The sequence below is a fragment of the Phymastichus coffea genome, unplaced genomic scaffold (genome assembly GCF_024137745.1).
Source record: "Phymastichus coffea isolate CEN01 unplaced genomic scaffold, Cenicafe_Pcof_1.1 PCOF00085, whole genome shotgun sequence".
NCBI lineage: Eukaryota > Metazoa > Arthropoda > Insecta > Hymenoptera > Eulophidae > Phymastichus > Phymastichus coffea.
Genome location: NW_026706896.1, coordinates 634,926 through 659,843, shown reverse-complemented (window position 1 = coordinate 659,843; position 24,918 = coordinate 634,926). Strand labels below are relative to the sequence as shown.

The 24,918-nt window shown below is 41.3% G+C and overlaps 3 protein-coding genes across 5 annotated transcripts in view; 2 read left to right on the top strand and 1 right to left on the bottom strand.

The window, feature by feature from the left end:
• The window catches only part of LOC131668962 (flotillin-2), an 89,999-nt gene that overhangs the window by 61,574 nt on the left and 3,507 nt on the right, over window positions 1-24,918 (bottom strand). The window lies entirely within an intron of this gene.
• LOC131668959 (glucose dehydrogenase [FAD, quinone]) lies at window positions 186-14,464 on the top strand. Of its 3 annotated transcripts, XM_058943471.1 has the most exons (5): window positions 186-259; window positions 597-731; window positions 11,125-11,406; window positions 12,201-12,688; window positions 12,923-14,464. In XM_058943471.1, the coding sequence occupies exons 3-5, from the start codon at window positions 11,283-11,285 to the stop codon at window positions 14,183-14,185; spliced, it is 1,875 nt and encodes a 624-aa protein (XP_058799454.1). In that variant the 5' UTR covers window positions 186-259; window positions 597-731; window positions 11,125-11,282; the 3' UTR covers window positions 14,186-14,464. The 3 variants fall into 3 exon arrangements, with proteins under 3 accessions (XP_058799454.1, XP_058799455.1, XP_058799453.1); XM_058943472.1 differs by lacking the exons at window positions 186-259; window positions 597-731 and adding an exon at window positions 5,432-5,607; XM_058943470.1 differs by lacking the exons at window positions 186-259; window positions 597-731 and adding an exon at window positions 5,432-5,813.
• LOC131668964 (glucose dehydrogenase [FAD, quinone]-like) lies at window positions 16,629-18,679 on the top strand. Its single transcript, XM_058943479.1, has 3 exons — window positions 16,629-16,885; window positions 17,834-18,240; window positions 18,408-18,679. The coding sequence occupies exons 1-3, from the start codon at window positions 16,633-16,635 to the stop codon at window positions 18,561-18,563; spliced, it is 816 nt and encodes a 271-aa protein (XP_058799462.1). The 5' UTR covers window positions 16,629-16,632; the 3' UTR covers window positions 18,564-18,679.

Sequence of the window (24,918 nt, the reverse complement as noted above, 5' to 3'; positions counted from 1 at the left end):
CGGTCGCGATATATATCGACTGCAGTGCACGTCATTTGCGCCAAGTAAGACTTCCGTGTGTCGTCTCGCGAAGCGAGTGCAGCGACCCACCGCGCAGGCTCTGGAAAGGACACTAGAAAACGCGCGCGCGGTTGATCGATAATTCGCGCTTTTACGTCCTCCTTTCCTACGAGTATACAGCTCACCGGGACTCTAACATCATCTTCTTATTTTTCCTTGCGCAACTGATAGATAAATTGGCGAGTCGAGTTTCGCAAAAGTGAGTGTGATTATATGTGCTTGAAAATGCATTTGCAACACTTTGTGTCTTCGGCGCGCGGCTGTTTAATATTATCTACACTTGCACACGCGGCTTAGAGGCAGTGTAAGAACTTCGTGACGCAAAGTAGTGTCTTCAATCTCTCGCGCCAATAAAGGCTGCGAACCATTAAAATACCATGGAAAATTGCCTCCTTCGACGTATTGAAGCCTCACGACGCTACGACCGTGATGCTTCGATATTCATTTCGGAGTACACGCGAGAAATCTTTCATAAAATATCCTCGTTAACGTTAATAACTTGCAATTGAACTATATGAATACCCTCTTATTAAAAGCGACTTAAAGTTTCAATACCGCAAAGCAGACACGTACGACTATCCGTCGCATGGCATAATTAATCGATGAGCCATACATCATCGAATGTTGATATTCAATGGAAGATGCTACACCGTCGTTACGGAATTCCGCAGGTGAGTTGTCGAGCGGCAAAAGTATCGCGATGAAAGTTATGACCGTACCGCAAGTTTATTCTGATTGCCGTCGTAAAAAAGTTAATTTCAAAGTCAGACGCTTATAAAGCCACCGTATTACAAAAATAAATAAATAAAAGAATTATTCGACAGACTTTCTCATTCGAGATACTTTAGCGCCTCGACGCCGTGCAATACTTCCATTGTATTCTCCCAGAAAACGAATATCTTGCGCGCGTAATTTCACGTCCGACGTATCGCCGAACGAATAAATCCAATACGCATACGGGCACACCTCTAAGTAGCAACGCGTAATCCATTCGTTAGCGTATGTATTTAATCGAAAGTAAGCTTACGCGCGTGCACATAACCGCCGCGGAAGAAAGTCCGAGGGAATCTCTGTGTTACGCTTGATACGAAAGAGAGGGAGAGAGAGAGAGAGAGAGAGAGAGAGAGAGAGAGAGAGAGAGAGAGAGAAACGATGGTTCTTCTTTTCGCGAAAGTGTCGTCCTCGTTAGTGAAAATAACCGCGCGTAAGATAAAAAAAATGCATTTCCGAGTTACTTTCGTTTTTAACCTCCCAGCTTCGTACACGCTTTTTAATTATCGTTCACGAGTTATTAAGCTTCGACGTATGTACTACTATGCTTCGTTTTCTTTTTGTTAATTTTATAACGGATTACCCACTCGATGTTGATTTGCTTCTCTCCTCTCGCGGATTAATTAATTTGATTCCACGCGAAACTGATTAACAACAGCTTGAGAGCCTCAGACTGAGAGGATGATCATCCAGCTTGCATCCAAGGTAGATCTCGATCGATTATCCTCTGGAATCTTCTTCGCAGAATAACTCACGTAATACCTAGCAGAGGTGTGCTCATCGTGTGAACCGATCACGAAGCGTTTTGACGAATCATCACTCGGTCAGAGACACGTGGTGGTGCGAATGTTCAATCGCGATGGATGATCCTCGGGTCCCGAACTATTCTCCATTGATCTGAGTGGAAGTATGGAATAAAGAAAAATGGACGATCGCAAATGAAATGAAATTGCCAGGCAGACTGTGTTTTATCATGCAAAGTAGTGAAATTGGCTTTTCGGCCGGCACCGATCCGTGACGCGCCTCGGTCAAATTTTAGTGCGCTCGGTGGCGGCGAAAGCGCAACCGCGCCCGACGCCACATTCGGATTTTAGTACGATGGACGAGGAAAGTGTTTTATTTCTTTATTTCATTTTATTCTTTTCTCATTTCATTTGCTTTTTCGGTTTCCCAAACGAAAGAACGCGCGCGTGACGAAAGAACGAACCATTGAAATTTTGGAATTTCTTCGGCACGGCCTCGTGAAAAGAGTATTAACTTCTCGTCGGAATGTTCTTGGCAACCTACCGATTTGGGCACGAAAAATCACTTGACACTTTCGTATTCCGCTTAGGAGCGATAAAGATCGCTATTAAGAAAGCAAACGAGTGGAGTGAGGTAAGTTAACGATTTGCCTGAGAGTGAGCACTCTCTTGATGCGGACGTGCCACGGAATTTTCAAGTAAACAGAAAGCCAACAGCTCCGCTCGTCATCAACCCTTTCCGCGGAAGCTCACGTAGATGGATATTCCGTCGGATTGGCATTAGATAGCGGACAGATGCCAAGGCTAAAGAATAGATGCTGAAGTGCAGGAATGGGAACGGCGACCACGACGTCAACGGCTTTATGGGCTTCTCGATAATGCACCGCAGAGATTAATCAGCCGTGAACTTTCGTATTGCGCCGGTGGCTCGAGGTCGTCGAGATCTGGGGAAAGGACCTTCCACTGTCATTTCTATTGTTCTCTGCGCGGTTTCACGAAAATTACATTCAGTTTCTTAGAAAAGACGTTCGAGAAAACTAAAACATCGAACGAAATAATCGCTGAAAGTCCGATCTCTAAAACTAACATATAACCGAGAGCGATCTGCATTTAGGGCAATGCTGTTTGCAGAAAAATTGAAGGCCGGAGGAAGTAAGAAAGCGCGTGTCCATCAACCGCGAGCGATCGCCAACGAAAGCTTCATTTACATATGATGTATACGCACGCGAGAAGCGTCTTGTTGCACGTCGTTTCAGGCGGAATAAAGCATTGTTGTTGAATCGCGCTCTCTTGTGACAAAAATAAAATAAACAGTCTTCTCTGTGAATCTCTTCGAAGGCATATAAAAAACTAATTGGAGAGTACAATTGGAAGTTATTTCAAAATAATCACATCGTAAGTAATCGTGACTCTGCAATAAAAAACCAAACCAATAAGTTCGAAGGCTTACGAGGTTTCACAAATAGATCAATCAGTCAGGCGACCTAATCAGTATACAAGGAGCTAGACAATTGACAAAAATCACTCATTGTGTGTTGCTAATCAAAGATATAAACGTTCTGCACACTAACTTTGAACAATACGCTCACAGTTATCTGATCGTGATATTGCGGCGGAGTGAAAACGATTATTTTGGTGCGCGTTAGCTTTGCAAACTAACGCTAACAATCTATCGAATAGTTTTCGCTCGACCGAGAGAAGAAAATAATTTACAAGCACTTCCAGATAATAGATAACTAAAGGGGATAGGAAAAGTGCACTCCGTTAACGAGCACGTTCGTGAAAGAAAAAAAATTGAATTCTGGTTCTTACCAATTCTCGAATTCTGTGAGAAAACAAGGAAAAATCGATGACACCTTATTTTCTTTGTGATTCAACACTTGAAAGTATGTATATTTCAGAGTTTATATGCCGATTCGATTCTTCGCCAGCGACTTTATTTATGTGATCCGATGAATTTTATCGAGCGTCGTCGTGAATTACTGATCCGGAACGTCCCGAAAAACCAGCGTCAAAGCGTAGCGTACAGCTGTCAACACTCGAAACAGACGTCCGCGAGAAAGCACCGTGCTTACAGCATCCAACGAAAGTAACACTTTTCTGTAAAACAAGCCTGGGCAAATAGAGTATCGAGCAAACGAAAAAGAAAGCAAAAATCTAAGAATAAATAGCTTTGAAAAAAGTTCGTTCTTGTCGCGTTCCGGAAAAAAAATTCTTACCAGGTATACGCAAAAAGACGTGTCGAGCGTCACGTATTCTCAGCTATGCGCGAACGTCGATGTGTAATCGGTATAGGAACGAAAGTCAGACCTGCGGAAAAAAACATCATTTATGTTAATGCGCTCGAGCTGTCATTCTTACGTAAGTCCCGTAATTATCGGCTGGTAACGACGTTGTTCTGGAATTAACGCATTATGCCGGAAGCGAACCTGACGTAAACGTTGCTGCACTTTCGCAGTTTTGACATCGAGAACAATGCACGATGTGATCTTCGCGCGAAGAAATAGCATCGATTAGATGAGATCGAACGATGTAACTTAGTCGAATCGCCTTGACAAATTGGCGCGAACAAGACGTTAAGTTTCGTTGGTTTCCTCGATGATCATTTTCAAAAATAGTTGTATTAGAGAACCTATAAATCGAAAATCGCGCGCATGCTATTGCTTCAAAGCACTTTCTACATTATAAATATCCAAAGGAGTCGCGATTAATTTGATCTCCCGCCTCATTTGAAATTATCAAGCGGCGCGGTTGATTCGCTTTTGTTAATTTATTTGCTTCTTGGTGTATTATGATAGGCAGTATTTCTTCCACGGCGTCCAAGGGAAAAATTCGCGAAGCATTTCAGATTATGCCACGGGATAGGAGGTGTGCGAGTAGGAGAAACCGCGGTCAAAGTTTTTCGCAATATCACGCAATTAGGCCGCGTCGACGAAAAATTCTATGGAGCGCGCGATTAGCAGAAGAGCTTTTTCACGTCTCCTTCAGCGGCCTTACAAGCGCATTCGAATCGAAAGTGAATTGCACGGCCACACGTGAATATACACAGTGAAACTTGGTGCTAGACGAGATAAGGAGTTAACAGCAGATGCGGGCGCCCGGTATGAAGTCCACTCCGGCAGTATGACGGACAACGTTTCTAATCGATCGTGCGCGCGAGTCTTTCAATTTGCCCACCTCGTCGGTCGCGCGCCAAGTCACTCGGCGCTCCTTCCTTCGCTTTTTTACTTCTTTCCCGCCAGGTGATTTATCCGCAGTGGGGACTGTAAATTCGCGTTTATTGTGTTTATCTCGATGCGATCGCGATAACGCTCTCGCGCGCTCGGAAACTGGCTCGCCGAGCGCGACGCGAACGTTAATTACGTTGACGGAATAATTTAAAGCGGCGATTTATCACGGCGAAGAGGTGTTTCTCTGCTTTCGAGGACGTGCGCGCGATGATTGGCTTGACTCGAATCTTAATCGATGGCGAATGCAGTGCTGCTGGCAAATAAAACGAAATCCGGGCGGCGGATATTCGGCGTAAATCGGGCGCACGAGCGTGGGATACTTCTTCTCTCGTGCGCGAGTCCCGCTGATGAAACTTGAAATATCAGTGGGAGGCAGCGGTGAGTTGGCTTTTCTAACGAATCTAAGAGTCTCGGAGGCGTGTCAAAGTCGATTTCCCAGAATGGAAGAGCCCGTCACGACAAAGTCACGTAGTCCAGCGCTTAAAATCAAAGGCAAGCGGCATCGCGCTCACCATTCGACGCGTCCACGTCCGAAGTACTGTCACGTTTGGGTGGCGGAAGAACGGACGGGACGAGCTGTTGGCCAACTGGCTTCGGTTGTGTGTACGTGTGTGTGGGGCAGCACGCCGAGCGCGCGCGCGGAAGAGAATATACTTTCACTGCTGGGAGCAGCAGCAGCAGCAGCAGGAGCAGCAGCAACGGCGCGGGGGACCCGAGCGCCGAGAGCTCCCCATAGTTTAGTTTATACTTCGGGCGAACCGCGTGCGAGCTGCCAACCAGTTACATCTCGCTTACGATACAAAGTACCTGTCTCTCTCTCTCTCTCTCTCTCTCGCGGGAGCGCGCGCGCACACGCACCGAGTATCCCGCAACATTGTGAGTGGTGGACCCGTTGGCAGTGTGTGATCTGTTGTGCGCGACAAGCCTTCTCGTGTCATGAGGTAACGACGGCGACGCCGAGCCGTCTCCATCGCGAGATACACGGCCGAGGAGCTTACACAGCCGGCAGGTAAGGCCGTCGAACGTTCTCGCGAGTTTCGCGTTGCGACGCGCGCACTGAGCTTCCGACCGCCCACGGTCAAACATTGCGGTTTTCGTCGCCGACAAATCGGCGTCATTAGCTCGCTGCGGTTTCGCCTAATGCGTACTCGCGCGAGTTTCCGGCCTCGCTAGGAGTCGTCGAGTGAACGAAACTAGTCATTGTTTCATCAAAGGCATCCGACCGCGTTGACGAGACAATGCTGCCCCGCGCGCGCGGCTCCTCAATTGGCGTTTCATTTTGCGCGAGTAAATTGATGCGCGGCGAAATTGAAGATGCGACTGCTCGCCTAGCCTACGTTCGTTCGAACGAGCGCCGACGCATTCCGAAAAATCAGTGGGATTCGCTCGATCGCGCGTTAGGTTTCGTAAAAATTTCTTGGACGTTGCGCAATCACACAAAACCACTAAAACTTTCCTAAAACATAAATCCGCTGAAAAAGGCTAGACCTTATGTAATCCGTATCTCTCTCGCACACACTCGCTCAGCCTGCGAGTAATTGTCATAAAATCGGCGCTGCATCCTCCTCTCTCTCTCTCTCTCTTTCTGTCTCTCTCCCGACAACGGGCGGCACATCTTGAGCAAAGAGAAGAAAAAACGGGACTTTCGATTTCCACAGCGCGCCGCGCGGGGCAAGGTCGAACGTGTGCCGCGCGGCAGAGACGAGTTTCGGGACAAATTACTTCTTTTTTCGTCTCTTTTTACGCCGATGCTTTCACTTTTATTGAACAATATCGCGATATCAAACTTTTATATCACCAATCCGACCGCTTGCAGCTGCCACCAGTCTCGCTTTAATCCGCGAACGTCGTTTAATGTGACTGCGAGTGCTGATTATTGTCAAACGTTAATAGTGCTTCACTCTCTCTCTCTCTCTCAATGACTAATAAGCTGCGAATCTATGGAAAGTAGCATTTACGCGAATTCCGCGAGCGAGCGTCGTGCGCAAAAAACTGTTATAGAAACATCGTTACGTGGAAGCTACAGTAAAAAAAAAATCAAACAAACGGAAAATCAACGGTGAAAGTCCTTCACCGAACGTCGTTGTTTTTATTTTCTTTGTCGAGCGAAACGCAAAATGAAAAATCCGCAACAATTCAGCACGCGCACAATGAATAACGTGCGCGCGAAATGAAAATCGAGCGGCGCGCAGATAATCTCGTCCGATCCAAGTTGAAGCGTGCTCCGTCGCGATGCTCGCTCGGAAAATGAAAAGGCAACCGAAATCGGCTCGAGACAGTCGGGAAGTAAGATCAGCGATCGGAACGCGAGATATCGGATGGCCGATTGATGTAGACGGCTGCCGAGATGCAGCGATGTATTCGAGCGATTGCGATTATTGCTCGCCGCATCTCTCGCGCGCCGGAGAAAATGGCCGACATCTTTAATTGGCCTCGGCGCGTAACACGGGAAGTCGGAGCTTCCGCGTCGTTCTCCACTTGGCGGCCACGCTCGCGCTGCGGCGCCGCGCCAACGACGAGGATGAAGCCGTCGAAGGGAAAGCAAATTTTTTATTCGATGCGCTTTCCTGGCTCATACCGGCGATCGGTTTGGCGAGGTCACGGGGCGGGACGCGCTCTCCTCGACGATTGTCTTCCTTACCGCGACAGTGGCGCGAGCGTTCACGCCTTGTGTCACCGGAGGCGCAGCTTTTCGTTCGCTTATATAGCGCCGTGTCAATTTACACAGCTTCGCGCTTGCAACGCGATCAAGTAGGTCGCTCTGCCTGCGCAGACTCGGTGCAATATCACGCTTTGGCGATCGCGCGTACACTTGCTCGCAACGTTATGCGAACGCACCGTTAAACGGCAATCGTCATTTTTTTCTTTCGAGAACGATCTCGGAAAGCTGCGGAGTGTTCCGCAACCAGTTCCCTTCTCGTCGACGATTTCCAGTGCGTGCTGCCTGGCCGATCACGTTCAAGGTAGAAAAGTTTATGGTCAAGCATGACGGGAACTGCAAGGCCGTTAACTTCCAACAAAATATCGGCATATTTTCGTCGACTGTAAATCATACACGCGAATTTATTATAATAATGTAACGAACCGTTTAAAGACCGCGGACGAAAGTCAGGTAGGGAGATAATATATATTTTGAAAAAAACGAAGAATGAATGTCGTAATGCTTCTCTCTTTGGAGTTTCGCAATTTGCAGAAAAAAAAAACAAAATTACGCGATTTTTTCGCAAAAGAAAGTTCTTTGCTGTATATTGCAGCTGTACAATCTGTTGGACATGTCAATCGTAGCACTTTTCATCGTTGCGTCACGTTTATATTTCTTATCACCGTCGTTCGTCACACGATCGAATCCATTTTCTTGTATACACCACGCGTTCAATTTATTATTCCCTCCCCCCATCTCCATGTAGAAATGAATAGAATAAATAGATACAAGCGTCGCAAAAAACAAGAGTCCAATTAACTAGAACGTCTGTCAGGTCTATCGCGAATCGACGCTAAGAGGCCGCGGAGAGTGAAATCGAGACTGCACAGGTCGTTAATCGTCGGGCGTCGCCGAAAATGGCAGGAGACTGAAAGATATACACGCATCGCACATTAGCGCGGGCAGGCAACCGAAAATTAACATGTTTCGGTCGCTCTGACGCGCGATTACAGTGATTTAACTCGCCCGAGCATTTTCTCCTGGAGCCGGCGTAACGGTTCGTCATTATGGCTCATTTGCGCGCCGAACGTGCTACTCGATCGCGGCCGCGTCATTTTGACAAAGGGTCGCGGGTTCCGCACGCGGATAAAATCGTCGCCTTCAACAGCGATTAAATCTCGGCTCGGTAGGTTTCGCGCGGAGCGGAGTCGTCCATCACCGAGGATTTATTGGCGAGCGTAAAGAAAGAGAGAGTGAGAGAGAAGAGCGAGTCGTTAATTGGCCGAATGTTTGGGACAAGCGAGCGCCAGGGGCAACTTCTTTGAGGCGTGTGCGAGAGACGAGACGGTACAGTAGGCAAGCACCTCGATCTACGAGTAGACCGGAGGCAAGCGGATACATCGAAACGGCAGAGCAGAAGCTGATTACACGCGCGCGATATTCGGGCGGAAGCTCGTAAAAACGAGTTCATGCGGGACGATGCTCCTCTTCCTCTGCGCGCGCGTGGGGCAAGGCTCTGTAACGTAACCGTGACTTTCGTAGAGTACGTTTTCTGCACACGAAACGAGTGCGCCTGGCCGGCCGTGCATGTGTGTGTATCGAAACACTTTCTCCTTTCGCCTCCTTTATATATACGAGGAAGTGCGCGCAAACGCGAGCAACAAAGCCGCCGGTATGCTACAGAACGAGATTCCCCCCCCCCCCCCCCCTCTACTTCTCCTGACGATCATCTCTCCGAGATAGACCACCGCCGAGTTTTTTTCCTCGTGGCACTCGCAATTGTGCGCGACAGGTGCGCATTGAAACTGCGAAAGAGAAATTAATTGTGCTGTGCAGCCGTAGGACGTTGGCTGCACCCACCTTACGCTCGATTGTTTCCGCGAGGGATATGTGTACGCGCGCTGTATTTGTTTAGCGCGATCGATTGAGTAGCTGTGCTACGATATGCTCCAAATGGCTGATCAATGAATCTCGTCGATTGAGATGTTCGAGGCTGCGGTCGATGTAATGATATTGCTCCGAGATCTTTTTTTTCCTTTCAACGACGATAATTATCTCACGGTTTCTTTTTCAGCTGTAGCTAGAAAAAAAGTCATTAATCGTTTGCACTCTTTTTTTAAAGATATTTGTCATGTCTCGACGTTGCCAATAACTATTACATTCGTTCGATCCTTTTCAACAGCTCTTACGAATAACATTGACACACTTGACACATTCAAAACATTCGACTCGTATGCTATAATTAATATTTTTCGCGGGTACTTAAAAAATCCAAATACAAACTCAACGAGGTAAATTGTGTTTTCACCGGCGATCTCGTACACAGTGGCACAAAGAGACATCAATTCACGTCGAATCCTCGCGCATATAGCTTATAATTTATGTCAGCAGACAATTTGCACATGCAGAACTTGGAAACCCGTAATTAAGTTGGAAGGAAAAAGAACAAGCGGATACTCGAGAGAACTGTTCTCCCGCGTAAGAAACTGGCGCGAAAAATGTCGTGAGAGATTAATGTGAGAACGATTCGCGAGTGACTTTATTTGGCCATTGCGCAGTCAAAGATTGCCAACCGCGAATCTCTGCGCAATTAGTCGGATCTGCTCGAGATATCGAATTATAAATTGAAAGCGAGGAGAAGAGCTTGAAACGGGTGAGCTGTGAAATTTCTTTTCTCTTCCGTTTTTCACATTACGTGAATTCGTATTACGACGCAAGGCAAACAAATCGCTGACAATTAAAGCATAGCGAGTCGGCGCAACGCTTTCGTCGCTAGCTTCGACCGGCGTTATGTCCAAAATGGCTATTTTTATCCCTCATCAAGCGCGAAATTAACAATAATATCTCAGCGATGTAACGAGCTCGATCCCGCTCGTTTCTCCAAATAAGCGCGCGTAGCGTGGGATTCAGCGAGCGTAGAATTTTCGATAGCCGATCGTGTAGCTTTCACCAGCGTCAAAAATTTCGCCTGTTCTACGTAGGAAAATTAGAAGACGAAGAAGAAGAAGTGGAAAAAAAATAAGCTTTGATTCTAATGCTTTCTATTCGCTCCAGCGGCATAAATTCATAAGACACGTGTATTTGTGGGTGTGTGTATGTGTGCTCACGCTTTCTCTCCTCCCCGCCCAAATATATAACGTAACAATCTCTCGCTGCGCCCTGAAAATTCTTTCTGTGCATCACTAATGATCCGCATGTATATAAATGAGTCACGAAGTTCGTGTCTTGAGAAACTCGACTTGATATTATTATCGGTAGAGACAACAGAACGAAATTTGATCCGATTTGTAGATAAGCTCGACTGATAAAAATCATTATAAACATTCGTTTCAGCACTTAGATAGTAATTGATGAGCACCACGGTACTTTGAGCCACGATAAACAAACATTTATGCTAATGTGCTAATTCGAGCTACGCGTTCGCTCTCTAAGAAATGTAAATGCTTTATGCCTTTTCCCCATCATTAAATCAAATTAGTACATTATGCCTATCACATAACGTAAGTTGGCGAGATCGCGCATCTCGGAACAGTTTTCGTGTTTCCGTTCGCTGTATATCCGATTTGTGGTTGCGATTGTACGTCGATTCGAAAAATTAAGAAATTACTCGTAAATTAATAACAATGTCTGGATCAGCCAAGATTATCTTTCAACGAATGGAATCTTTTCGTCTTTCTAGAATGCTGAACTCTCCATCGGATCATTGCCGATCGTAACATGCGCGAGTTGACTTGGAGGCAGGTCGCTGCAGAGGAAGTGCGGAGAACCTCCAAGCCGCCGGATATTCATATTTGACACAAACGAAAGTGAAAAAGGAGAGGGAGAGTGAGAAAGAAAATGGTGCTGAGCACGATTGTCGTGGCTTCGGCTCTCAAGGGCGCGATCGGCTTGGTCGGCACGGGACTCTGGCTTGTGCCGTTGCTCATAGCCGGACTCTCTTACTATCATTACGACCAACTGGGTAAGAAATTTATGTCGCTTCTCAATTTCACACGAATGCATGCATTTAATGGAAACTTGTGTTTGACAAAACCAAAGTACTTCAGTTTTCAGTGCCTCTCAAGTTGAGCAAATACTGTGATTTCAATGAACGCTATGAAAAAATATCGGAGAAAATTATTGTACGCGCGTGAACGTCACGGGTCTTAAAACTTGCATCGATATTGCGCCTTCTTTTTTTTCATTTGGTAATTCAGAGCGAGAAAATATGACCAATGACGTATTGCTTAATCGCTTAGAGAGCTCAAAACGCATTCGCAAGAAAGAAAAGAACGAAACGAGAGCGATATTAATAAATACCAATGAAAAGTGCATATGCGGGGATATCGTCAAGCGAATTTATTCACAGAAAGTTTTCTAAGCTTAGCTTACACATATCGATCCACGCACCTTGAGACTTTTCGCTACGTTCAGGAAATGATTCGTCACGAATTCAATTTAAAAAATATAGCAGGCAAACTACACCATTACGAAGGTGCATTTACATATCTTCTATTCGTCGGAGCACGTCGGAAAAATTTCCCTTGACATCATAATTAAGTAAGATGTTTTAGATACGTAATAACATTTCCTCGACGAGGAATAGACAGAAAAGAATATAGACGTGTTTCATTTACATAACGCCGAGCGACAGCGTTGCGGCAGCGGTCACGGAAAGCCCGTGAAGCTTTACGTAATAATAAACAATTCGCGACTGTTTCGCCGCAAGGCGGCCGGAACAAAAGTCGTCCCCTAATGAAAGGTGTTCGATTGCAGACCCGGAAAGCCGGCCGATCGATCGTTACCCATTGGATGCGGAGTACGACTTCGTAGTGGTCGGCGGCGGCTCAGCTGGCGCAGTGGTGGCGAGTCGATTAAGCGAAATTCCCCACTGGAAAGTGTTGCTGTTGGAAGCCGGCCCCGATGAGAACGAAATCACCGATGTACCTTCGCTGGCAGCTTACCTTCAGCTGACTAAACTCGATTGGAAGTACAAAACCGAGCCGAACGGTCGCTCTTGTTTGGCGATGAAGGGCGGACGATGCAATTGGCCAAGAGGGAAGGTTCTTGGTGGCTCGAGCGTGCTGAATTACATGCTGTACGTAAGAGGTAACCGGCACGATTACGAGCACTGGGAAGCGCTCGGGAATCCAGGATGGGGTTACGATCAAGCGCTCTACTACTTCAAAAAGTCCGAGGACAATCGCAATCCGTACCTGAAAAATAGTCCGTACCATGCCACTGGTGGATATCTCACAGTGCAGGTTAGTTTTTTTTTCACGCCAGTCGTTTCTTTTCTAATCGATCAAATTGATAGCTTTGAGACTATTTTTCGAACGAGCCATTAATACAAGACCGCTGGCATCCTTAAAATTATTTTTCTGATAGCGAGTGACAAGTCAGTTAAATTTTCTAATGCATTTTACATGATTATGGTAGATAAATATCTCATAAATATAACAATATGCTAATTACTTTACATATATCTATGTACGTAGGAATCACCATGGCGGACACCTCTAGTCGTGGCCTTCGTGCAAGCAGGCAAAGAGATCGGATACGAGAATCGTGACATCAATGGCGAGTATCAAACTGGTTTCATGATTGCCCAAGGAACCATTAGGAGGGGCACCAGGTGTTCCACTGCCAAAGCTTTTCTGAGGCCAGTCAGACTGAGAAAAAACTTGCACACTGCACTAAATGCTCACGTTACGAAAATCATGATCAATCCGGTGACGATGAGAGCCATGGGTGTCGAATTCGTCAGAGGTGGTAGGAGACAATACATTAGGGCGCGAAAGGAGGTCATCTTGTCAGCAGGTGCAATCAACAGTGCACAGATACTCATGTTATCCGGAATTGGACCAAGAGAGCATCTTGAAGAGATGGGTATTCCTGTTTTTAGAGATCTCAAAGTTGGCGACAACATGCAGGATCATGTAGGCATGGGTGGACTGACGTTCCTCGTAGACAAACCTGTAGCAATTGTTCAAGACCGTTTTCAAGCTGCACCGATGACGATGCATTATGTAGCTAATGGTAGAGGACCTATGACAACTCTCGGTGGAGTTGAAGGTTATGCTTTTGTTAATACAAAATATGCTAATGCTTCTGGTACCTATCCGGATATTCAGTTCCATATGGCTCCTGCATCTATTAATTCTGATGCTGGTGTTCAAATTAAAAAGGTTTTAGGAATAACTGACGAAGTGTATGACAAAGTTTACCGACCGATAGCTAATCACGATGCTTGGACCATAATGCCTCTGCTCTTGAGGCCACGATCACGTGGTACCGTCAGACTTCGTAGTTCCAATCCCTTTCAAGGACCGAAAATAGATGCCAATTACTTTGACGATCCACACGACATCGCAACTCTCGTCGAAGGTGCCAAAATAGCTATGCATATCAGTGAAGCTAATGTCTTCAAACAATTTGGCTCACGGGTTCATCAAATCAAGTTGCCTGGATGCGAGCACTTACAATTCGCTAGCGACGAGTACTGGGAGTGTCATATACGACACATAACAATGACAATTTATCATCCTGTTGGTACAGCAAAAATGGGACCTGCTTGGGATCCTGAAGCTGTCGTAGATCCAACACTTAAAGTTTATGGAGTTGATGGATTGAGAGTTATTGACGCGTCGATTATGCCGACTATTAGTAGTGGTAATACCAATGCTCCTGTCATTATGATCGCTGAGAAAGGTTCAGATTTGATTAAGCTTGATTGGAATACTGGAGAATTTATAAGATAAAAGATGAAAAATGTGTAAATATGAATATAAATGTAAATACTGACAACGAAAGATGTATCATATACATCTATAATAAATGTAATATTATTGATGTTATCGTTAGATAATAGCATAAGTCACGTTTTTAAGAAGATATTTAAGAAACGTTGTTAAAGCACGATTATATTTTAGATGTTTTGAATATATTTGTATAAAACTGTTTCCTCAGCATATTTCCTCAGGTATAATTAAGTTTCTTGTGCCATAACGTTTATTTGTTCTAAGTTTAATATGTTTAATACGTAGTACATGAAAATTAAAGGCACTATTATTAGTGCTGAATCTGATTGTTACTATTTTTTATCAAATTAATTGTTATCAATTTAGATTAGTTTCTTAAATAAAATTTTTTATTTGTTATACTGCATATGAGCTTTTCGCTACAACCCACCCTTAATATTATGTTATAAAGTTCAATATAGAGAAATAGTTTATAATAATATAAATAGTAATAATTACCACTAAAACGCATTTATTAATGCATGATCAATAAATTGTTCAAATCGCTAAAATCACAATTTGAAGATAATAAATCTATTATTTAACAAGATTTCCTTTTAGTGACCACGATAATTGAACCATGTAATTTGAATATGTCATATTTTCGTGGTACATATGCATTCATAGAAAAATCGAGTAAATAGGCAAAGTAGCAAACGTCTTAGTCAATTTCAATTGTTCGTGCATGTGCACTGCTCTGCGAGTGCAATATTCGATCCTTTTTGCAATGTTCAAATAATGCGAATGTCCATTTCGGCCTCTTTCATCGAGTGCTTAAATCAAACTTTAAACTTTCCGTTAACGAAAAGTAGTAATTTGCACCTACTTATTATTTTTCAGCGTGTTATGAATATTACGTTATGTTATGAATATGTAGTAAATAAATTTTACCATAAAAAAACGATCAACTTGTTAAGATACGGCAATGAGCACAGCTTACGAATTCAATTTATTTTGTATTGCAATACTAGTCATTTATGATCCTGTACCATGAAAAACACAAATACAAGTGTGTAAAATTAGTAGTACTAATCAAGGGGCCGATTAAACTACAATGAGCAGTTCTTATCTTAAAAAAAATTATGAGCCACCGACATCCAGCATTGTGACCGATTGATACTAAAGCGTGAAATTTTGAATTTTGTATACTTTAAAATATTTGTATCACATAATATTTAAAAGTGAGATTTATATTTCAATAGTAAACTTAATTTATGAAAAATTAATATGGATAATAATCTGCAGGAATGGAAATATGCCGTTGATAAATCGTTTTAAGAACATAAGAGATTATGTTATGAAATCATTAGCACAAATCAATAATTGTGTAGCCATGTATAATACTGTAAATTCATATTTGGTTGGAAGAGAAAGTGAATAGAATAAAATAGGGGAAAATATATTTTTATATTTCGTACATTATAAATTAAGAAATATGCAGGCAACAGAAGCTATTTATCGAAATATTAAACTCGTTAAATTTAAAGAACCTTCACGGGTGTTTTTAACGAGGCAATAAAAAGATACACGATGTTAAATGTATTACTCTTATCATACTAATATAAGACTGGGACCGTAACCACTACTATTAAGTATGTAAGATTTGAGTATTGTATAGTAGTATAATAGCTTAGTATATTTTATCAATTAGAGGTTTGATTAATCTTTTGAATAATTTTTCCAATAAATTTTGAAATGAATAAAAGTTCATTGGTTTTTATAAAAAAATGGGTGAAAAATCTATTTTTATTCATCAATGGATATCATAGATGTCGTGTATTTTAAATAGTATAATTTATTTATATGTGTATACGATTAGAATCTTAAAGTCGTCGTATAAAAGGTTCAAATTATATAATGAATAACAGAAAAATCTAAAAGAAGTAGTGTGCAACGCAATATCACTAGTCTACTCAAAATACAAATTAAATATTTAAAAAATAAAAATGGAAGTGACTAAGATAAAATTTGAAGGTTTTTGTGACTGTCCGGTTATAGTCAATGACCAAATATTACATACAATTTCGCAACGTCACTTGTCATAAGTGCAATTCTCTGAGATTATCTTTAACAGTCAGTCGCAACAAAGAATCGTTTGGATTAAGAGTAATCCTGTTTATAAGACTGGCAGCCTGTGATTGCATACAAATATTTAGATTATAGAAAAATAATAAAAATTTAAAATTAAACGAAAGTAGAAAAAAATAGTTCAAAATTGTTATAACAAGCTTGCTATGGCTATCTCAAGAATTTTTTCATTTAACATAATCGTTACCGCAGTTATAGGAAACCAGAATTTTAATTATCGCAATCTTTATGGATTTACAGCGGATAAAGTTTCAATAAACAAAGCCCTCGTGAATTTAACAGTAGGTATTTTGAAATTTATGCGTGAAAACGAAAGGCTAATGAACGTTGGTTTAAAGGATATCACGCCAACTCTTGACGAGGAATACGATTTTGTAGTGATCGGTGCTGGTAGTGCAGGTGCTACTATTGCTTCCAGACTTAGTGAAGTGCCTGATGTTAGGGTTCTTCTAATTGAGGCTGGTAGAAATGAGAATTACATGATGGATATTCCTCTTATCGTAAATTATTTGCAATTCAGTGATGAGGTGAATTGGAAATTTCAGACCGAATCATCCGAAACTTATTGTCTAGGTATGGTAGATCAAAAGTGCAATTTTCCCAGGGGCAAAGTTATGGGTGGTAGTAGTGTATTAAATTATATGATAGCAACTAGAGGTGATCCACGAGATTATGATCACTGGGCTGAGATGGGCAATGAAGGATGGGCTTTCAAAGACGTATTAAAATATTTTAAGAAACTTGAAAACATGGGAATCGATGGTTTAAAAAAAGATAAAGTTATGCATCATATAAATGGACCGCTTCACATAGGTTATCCGCCATATCATACGCCACTTGCTGAAAGTTTTCTTGATGCTGGCGTTGAGATGGGATATCCAATCGGAGACTACAATGCTCATCAACACATTGGATTTTCTTATATTCAAGCTACTATAAAAAATGGCACAAGAATGAGTACGAATAGAGCTTACTTATTTCCAGTAAAAAAAAGGAAAAATATTTTTGTGACAAAGCATAGTCACGTTAATAAAATATTGATAGATCCTGAAACCAAAAGGGCGTACGCTGTAAACTTTACAAAATCTGGAACGAATATTCGCGTAAGAGCAAAAAAAGAAATAATTTTATCCGCAGGTGCAATCAATTCTCCGCAAATTTTGATGTTGTCGGGTATCGGGCAAGCTAAACATTTAAAAGAAATGAAAATAGATGTGATTCAAGATGCACCTGTTGGAGAAAATCTTATGGACCATATTGCATATGGTGGATTAGTATTTCTTATTGATCAACCAGTTAGTATTAAAACTGAAGATATGTCAAACCCTATGAAACCATATTTAAGAGACTTTTTGAATCGAAAAGACGGGCCATTTACAATTCCCGGTGGATGCGAAGCTTTAGCTTTTATCGACGTTGATAACCCAAAGTCATTGAATAGCTTTCCTAACATCGAATTATTATTTATTGGTGGCTCCATAGTATCGGATACATCCTTTCGCTATGGTTTTGGTATTTCAGATGAGCATTGGACGAACATGTTTGCGAGTATATCTGGAAATCATTCTTGGACTATTTTTCCTATGCTAATGAGGCCTAATAGCCGGGGAAGAATTTTGCTGCGTAATAACGATCCCAATTCAAAACCAAAAATTTTCGCTAATTACTTCGACGATCCTGAAGATGTTCGAGTCATGGTAAAAGGAATAAGAGCAGCTATTGAAGTCAGTAGAACTGACGCTATGCAGCGTTTCAAATCAGAGTTATATAACTTTGCTGTGCCTGGCTGTGAAAAATATGAATATGATTCTGATGAATATTGGGAGTGTGCAGCAAGAACTTTTACTTTTACAATCTATCATCAATCAGGCACTTGCAAAATGGCACCGAACAGCGATCCTACTGGAGTCGTCAATTCTAGATTACAAGTACGTTGAGCACTTTTCATGACTTATAGTCAATTTCATATTATTTTACAAATAATTTTTATATATTTTAGTTTTGAGATTATTACATTAATTTTATATTTTATATCCATTATTCGAATTTATATTAATAGTATTAAAAAATAATGAAGTATATTGATAATTGTCAGGTAAGAGGAATCAAAGGATTAAGAGTCGCAGATGCTTCTATTATGCCAATGATTATGACTGGGCATACAAACATACCAGTAATAATGATAGGTGAAAAATTAGCGGATATGGTTAAAGAAGATTGGAAGTTATATTCTAATGAAAACAAACCGTGAAACATTTCTTAATTACAAAACGATCAATCGCTTCTAAATGATAAAACTACCTTTGATGTACACACATACACATTACTACTATCATTATGTTTTGTTAAATAAAATCTTAAAACATATCCACAGAAAAAGTCTATTTAATAAAATAAAATACCTTTCTATACTTATAAAAATACATCTTCGTGTTAGCAACTATTCTTATGGATATGTAAAACTTACTCTCAATGCAGTAGGAGTGAGTTTATCTACTTTATAGTTTTTATATTTAATTATGTAACAGAAGGTGTAACTACTCTTCAAATTTTTTCTATAATGGATGCTAACTGACAAGAGAAAGTTCATTAATACCATGTAATAAATTTAACAAATAAAACAGTAATAGAATGCAATAGTCAAAGCTAATTTTTTGTTGATTAACATAAAAAAAGGAGAAACTAAATTTAGTAATACTTGCTTATTCATTGTTTTCTTTTACATCAAGGAAAGAGTAGTTATGTGTTCACAATATCGATTTGTCTGAAATATAAAAAGCTCACTTTTAATAATAATACAAATTTCTATTATTTAATACAATAATACGAAATATGAATACATATCTCGCGCGTCAAATACCTCATCTTTATAATTATGAACATTAAAGTAAAAACCAAATCAATTTTAATTTATTGATATCTGCCGTTCAATTAAAGGATAGAACCTGTTTAAAAATGTTAACTAGAATTTATTAGCATTTAAGATGTTGTATTTTCAAGTGTAACTCTTTAAAATATATGTCAGACTTATTGTCGTATATAATCAAATTAGTTGTTTCATATCGCGAGGATCACCTAGTATATGATACGGCATGGGACAAATTAGTAACATGCTTGCATACCGCGAAAGCTTTAACAATCAACTATACAAAGTTTATTTTAAAAATATGTAGACAAATTTTATAAGAACTTATTTTAAGATAAACCATATTATTAGGTAAAGTTTGTCCATAATTGATTTTTTTATCATAATCAGTATACAATATTCAATCTCAGTTGATATGATTTACATATATTTTTATTGAAGAGAGTTATTAAACTTGTAAAAAATTTCGATATCGAATCTATAACCAATTGTATTTCTAATCTGCCTATGAAATAGACATAAAGAATACTATATATATTACACAAATTAAAAAAATAAATATATGTTTTGAAATAAAAAATTGTTTAAATAATAAACGTATTTCCTATTAAAATGAGGAAAAAGTAGAAACAATTGAAAAGTTGAAGCACAGCGTTCTCTAGATAATCAAATGAATATCTTCAAATTTCTCTTCATCAAAATCGCATTCATGAAATTACTTTCAAAATAATTTCAAATGGTCTAATCAAAACTACTCATCTACAGTTTATAACTGCATATCCTTCCGTTGTACGCTAGCAAAAACAATAGGTGATTGTTTCCGCTCTCACTCTTTCCGTCATTGACCTATCACGACAAAGGCCTTCTTCTGAATATCAAAGTAGGAACGGACGGCAGGAGGAGAGAAGTAGGGAGGACTAAATATTACGTGAGCATCTCGTGAAAGCGAGCATTTCTCCGCTTAGGTGGATCTCGCACGAGGCTCGCACACTCACGCGTTATTCGCGCTTGACGCACGCACGCTGTGCATCCAGTTGCTCTATTGTACAACACAAAGTCCTGCCCACAGTAGCTATTTACTTTTCGTGCGTTCGGGCGTCTCTGCTAATATTCTTTTTCCGCGCTTTCTACAAAGTAAAGAGAACACTTTTAACAGTGGAATCGAGTTCATTCATTTTCTGGTAAGTACATTTTTCGAAATTTCGTTTGGATGCTAGTACGCTCTTAACGGAGTTAAAAACCTTGTCAGTAATTTCAATAGAATCAGATCTATTTTTAGAAAAAATTCAAAATATCTACGCTCATTCGCACGTGGACAGCCTTTAATACACCGGCGACTGAATTGGTTGAGTAATTAATTTTGTCTTGTTCAACGCCTCTTGCGCAATACAGGGTATGTTATCGAACAACTGTTAGAACTTGTCGAATTTGGCCTGTCGCAATTTCTAGTTACGATCAGTATTTCTTTCACAATATTGTCTGGTGATTTGTCAATACATAACTCAAATCAATTGGCTAATATTTCACTTTGTTTTCTATGGTTAGAATTTATTGGTATGATGTATCAATAATTAATTGTGAAGGTATTATTCAGATAAACGTTCTGTAATTTGAAAACTATTAAAAAATCTTCGTCGATCTGCATACAAGATTTATCAGTTAAGACTCAGTAGGTGCCGTTTCGAAAACCTGAATTCATTACAGATTTTCACTTTCTTTTTTACCCGCGAGAAGTGAAGAAATGGCACAATGCCCTCTGCATTTACAACCATCGCTCAACGATAGCTCATTACAAAATTCTTCTCGTCAATCATCCCAACAACATTCATAAAACCGTCAATACTTAGAAGCTGCGGCATCGACGGGAAAAAATACGATCGCGAATGTTTCTTCCCAACGTTCGTTCAAAGCCATAGAAAAACTAGTGGAATGAAAGCGCGGCAAAAAACCGGCTTACAAGTGTGTTTCTCTTAAAGCCGTCGGGGAAAGAGAAAGAAAAAATGACTTTCCTAATTTGAGTGGCAAGAGCAAGCTCAGTTGGTCTCCAAAAGCAATAGCGCGCGCAAACTAGATCAATGGCCGGGGAAGTATACTCGTTTGTGAATTAAGGTCAACCCTGAGGGCGAAGACGGCTTCGCTACGGGCAGTATTTAAAGCTGAAAAAGAGGCGCCAGTGAGCGAAGACCTATACGCGGCTCATTGTCATCGAAACGTGCATATTGACGATGCCTTATCAAAACATCCACGAAGTATTTCTCATCACTTATCTCTTATTCGGCTCGATGTCTCATTCAAAAACCAAAAATTTCCATGATTGAATTCCAATTCAACCTGTCGCATTTAATTCGCAATCCACATGAGGAAAGATGTAAGCAAACATTTCGACATCGCGCTGATTTTTAAAAGCACTTACTTGTGAAATGAGAACACTCAAATATATAAGGTGTTAAAAGTTGAAGTGATACAATCATTAATGAATTAATCAATCATTGATAGAAATCAAAAGTAGCAGAGTTCGAGCATTACGTAGGATCCCTAAAATGTGGTTTATTAATATCTATGATGTCTTCGGAATTGGAAAGTGAAAGTTATGCAATTTCAAGAAATGCAAATCGTCCTCCAACGAACTGACGCATTACACTTGTAACAAAAAAGGCACCATTCACATGTGCCTTCATCGAACGATACGTAAAATTAAGTGAAATTTTCAAATTGAGTACGCATGGACCTTTTATGCAACGTACGTAACAATATATTTCTGGCTGATTGCGTGATCGGTCCGATGTGGAAGAAAACAAATATATACGACCAGATAGCCGAGACAAAAAATGAGTGGAAGCGATTATCAATTCCAGTCGGTCTTCCGAAATGCGAGAGAGAGAGAGAGAGAGAGAGAGAGAGAGAGAGAGAGAGAGAGAGGTGTTATACACCTAGTTAACCAGCTGATCTGAAGTATAGCTAAAAATTGCGTCATGTGTTCAAAGCTTTGCCACAGCGAACATTAAGCCTGACTTTATCCTTCATTGAAAGTTAGCGAATAAGAGGCTACTTTAGTTCAATGCAACGAAACACATTTCCGCTAACAGCAATAAATAGTTCAACATCAAATACACTGTTGTTACGGTGATTAGGCGTACGAATCGTTTCACCGGTAGAATATACATATGTAATATATGTTACGCGTTTGCTAATAACGTGTTTAGTGTACTTTCATGCACAGAACTTTCTTGTCAGGCAAGATAATAAAAAAAGTTTTCAATTTACTTTCAACTAATGGACATTTTATTGAAATTGTTGGAAAGTGTAACGACACATTGCGTATGAAGTAGATGGTTTTAATGAATGCATGGTGGAAGCGCATATTTTTGTTATCAAAATTAAACATATATGTGCTTGAAAAATTCGTAAATTGTGAGAAAATTTGATATCAATAGAACGCGAAGGATCAGAAAGACAATAAAATATATAAGCATCGAATTTTTCGCCGTAAGGAATAAAGCAAGTAAGTGCGTATGTGCGTGTGTGACGAGAGAAAGAGAGAGAAATCAAAAGTTAGATGCACCTTGAGAGTTTACTGCATCTGCGATACAATAGAGGCCCAAAATAAAAGTAGTTCAGAGTTCCGTCGCACGATCATAAATTGCATACGCGGTGAAAGCTGCGTTGTAGTAGCTGATTATTTTTTTCTTGTCACCAATTATCAGTTATAGCTTATTCTTTGAATTAATCATTCGCAACTATTTACAGGAAAATAAATGCTAAGAAACATGAGTTTGATGAGCATTGTCCTGGTGTTCACTCTGTCAGCATCATGGAGTTGTGGGGACACAATATTGGACATCCTCAGAAACCACGGTCAAGTTCAAGAGAACATCGTTAGCAAGCCGAGCAGCAAACCCTACGATTTCATCGTAGTGGGTGCCGGTTCGGGCGGCTCCACCGTTGCGAACCGGCTATCGGAGAATGGCAAATGGCGAGTTCTGTTGATAGAAGCTGGTGGAGAGCAAGGCCCACTCAACCAAATACCAATATTGGTGAGCATATTCCAGCTGACCCAGTACAATTGGGGCTACAAGGTCGAGCCGCAGACGAACGCTTGTCTCGGCATGAAGAACCATCGGTGCCCCTGGCCAAGGGGTAAAGCCCTCGGGGGCACCAGCACTCTCAACTACATGATACACACCAGGGGTAATAAGCTTGACTACGACATTTGGGCTGCTTTGGGCAACGAAGGCTGGTCGTTCAACGACGTGCTGCCCTACTACATCAAGAGCGAGCGGTTCAAGGTGCCAGGTAATTCTTTTGTATTTTCTTCGTTGCTCGTTTTTATATCAGACGCCCGTTCGGTGCCGATTATTCAACGATCGCAGCGCGTCGATCAAAATGCCTTCCACGGAAACGTCTAAATTACTATTGTTCGCAAGCAGTACGCGGTTGCTATGCACTTACGTCATTTCGAGACGCAGTAATTATTTGGCTCTTTGACAAACATTGCCATTCACAGTGACGAAACAGCTTCGCGTTCCTTGCGCCATTTACTCCAAGTGACATTTCTTCGGCATTACATTAGTTTAATCAAACGTATTCGCCGAGTGCTGCGCGGCACGCGATATCGTCATAATGAGGTCGCCGATAAGCTAAAAACTTAAATGTCGCGTGGCGCTCTTCGTAGAAGATGAATAGTAGCTTCTTCGTTAATTATGTTGTGCGTTTTTCAGCTTTCGGCCCCAACTACATGCATATATGTGTAAATTTTATCCGCGGACAAATTTATTAGAAAAGACGATGGCGAGACCCGGTGAAAATGAAGCTTTCCGTTCTAGAAACCACATAATATGCATCTGGGATCCAACTGAATAATTCATGGATCGCGCTAGGTACTGCGGAGAGGTACGCAAAGCAGTAGTCTCGGAAGCTACTGCTTTCACACCTTCGATTTCTGTTTTTGTTTGGGAACCTCTCTCAGGGTGAACGCCTAGGGAATTTATTTATTTATTCAAGACCTTCGCTAGTAATTTACACGTAATTGTATAAATCATTCCACGTAGCATATAAAAGAGAACTCTTAAATATTACATTACGCCGAAAACAATACAGAAAGGAATAAGACTGCGTGACGTCGAAGCAGCAGTGCGGTATCGGTTGATTAAACGAAACGAAACTAACGTCAAAAGCGTTAGCAAGACAATACGATTAACGAATTCTCAAAGCCCATATATTAAGGAACCATAGTTTTTTTCGATCTTCTTTCCTTTAGCCCCATCCGCAGTTTTAATAATAGGCCGTAACCTCTGAATTTCACTCGCAGGAGTCACGAACTCGTCGTACCACGGCACTGACGGCTATCTCTGCGTGGAGCACGTGCCTTATCACACCAAGTTATCAACGGCCTTTCTGAAAGCGGGCGAAAAACTTGGCTACAAGGTCCTCGACTATAACGGGCCGGAGCAGATCGGCTTCTCCTACATCCAGGTAAACATGGACAATGGTAAACGCTGTAGCGCTGAGATCGCTTACTTGAGCGTACGACGACCAAACTTGCACATCCTCGTGAACGCTCAAGTCACGAAAGTGCTCATCAAGGACAAGAAAGCCTACGGCGTGGAGTACTTGAGAAACGGCAGGAAGTATACCGCGAGAGCGACCAAAGAGGTGATTATCTCAGCAGGCACGATCGATTCTGCCAAGCTGCTCATGTTATCGGGCATAGGGCCTAGAGAGCACCTGGAAAGTTTGGGAA

What these genes read in the sequence shown, in the direction of transcription:
- LOC131668959 (XM_058943471.1), top strand. Translation starts at nt 11,283, where the DNA reads ATGGTGCTGAGCACGATTGTCGTGGCTTCGGCTCTCAAGGGCGCGATC. An exon ending in CTATCATTACGACCAACTGG is followed by an intron (nt 11,407 to 12,200) that starts GTAAGAAATTTA and finishes GTTCGATTGCAG; the next exon opens with ACCCGGAAAGCCGGCCGATC. An exon ending in GTGGATATCTCACAGTGCAG is followed by an intron (nt 12,689 to 12,922) that starts GTTAGTTTTTTT and finishes CTATGTACGTAG; the next exon opens with GAATCACCATGGCGGACACC.
- LOC131668964 (XM_058943479.1), top strand. Translation starts at nt 16,633, where the DNA reads ATGAACGTTGGTTTAAAGGATATCACGCCAACTCTTGACGAGGAATAC. An exon ending in ATCCGAAACTTATTGTCTAG is followed by an intron (nt 16,886 to 17,833) that starts GTATGGTAGATC and finishes TTGGTATTTCAG; the next exon opens with ATGAGCATTGGACGAACATG. An exon ending in TCGTCAATTCTAGATTACAA is followed by an intron (nt 18,241 to 18,407) that starts GTACGTTGAGCA and finishes GATAATTGTCAG; the next exon opens with GTAAGAGGAATCAAAGGATT.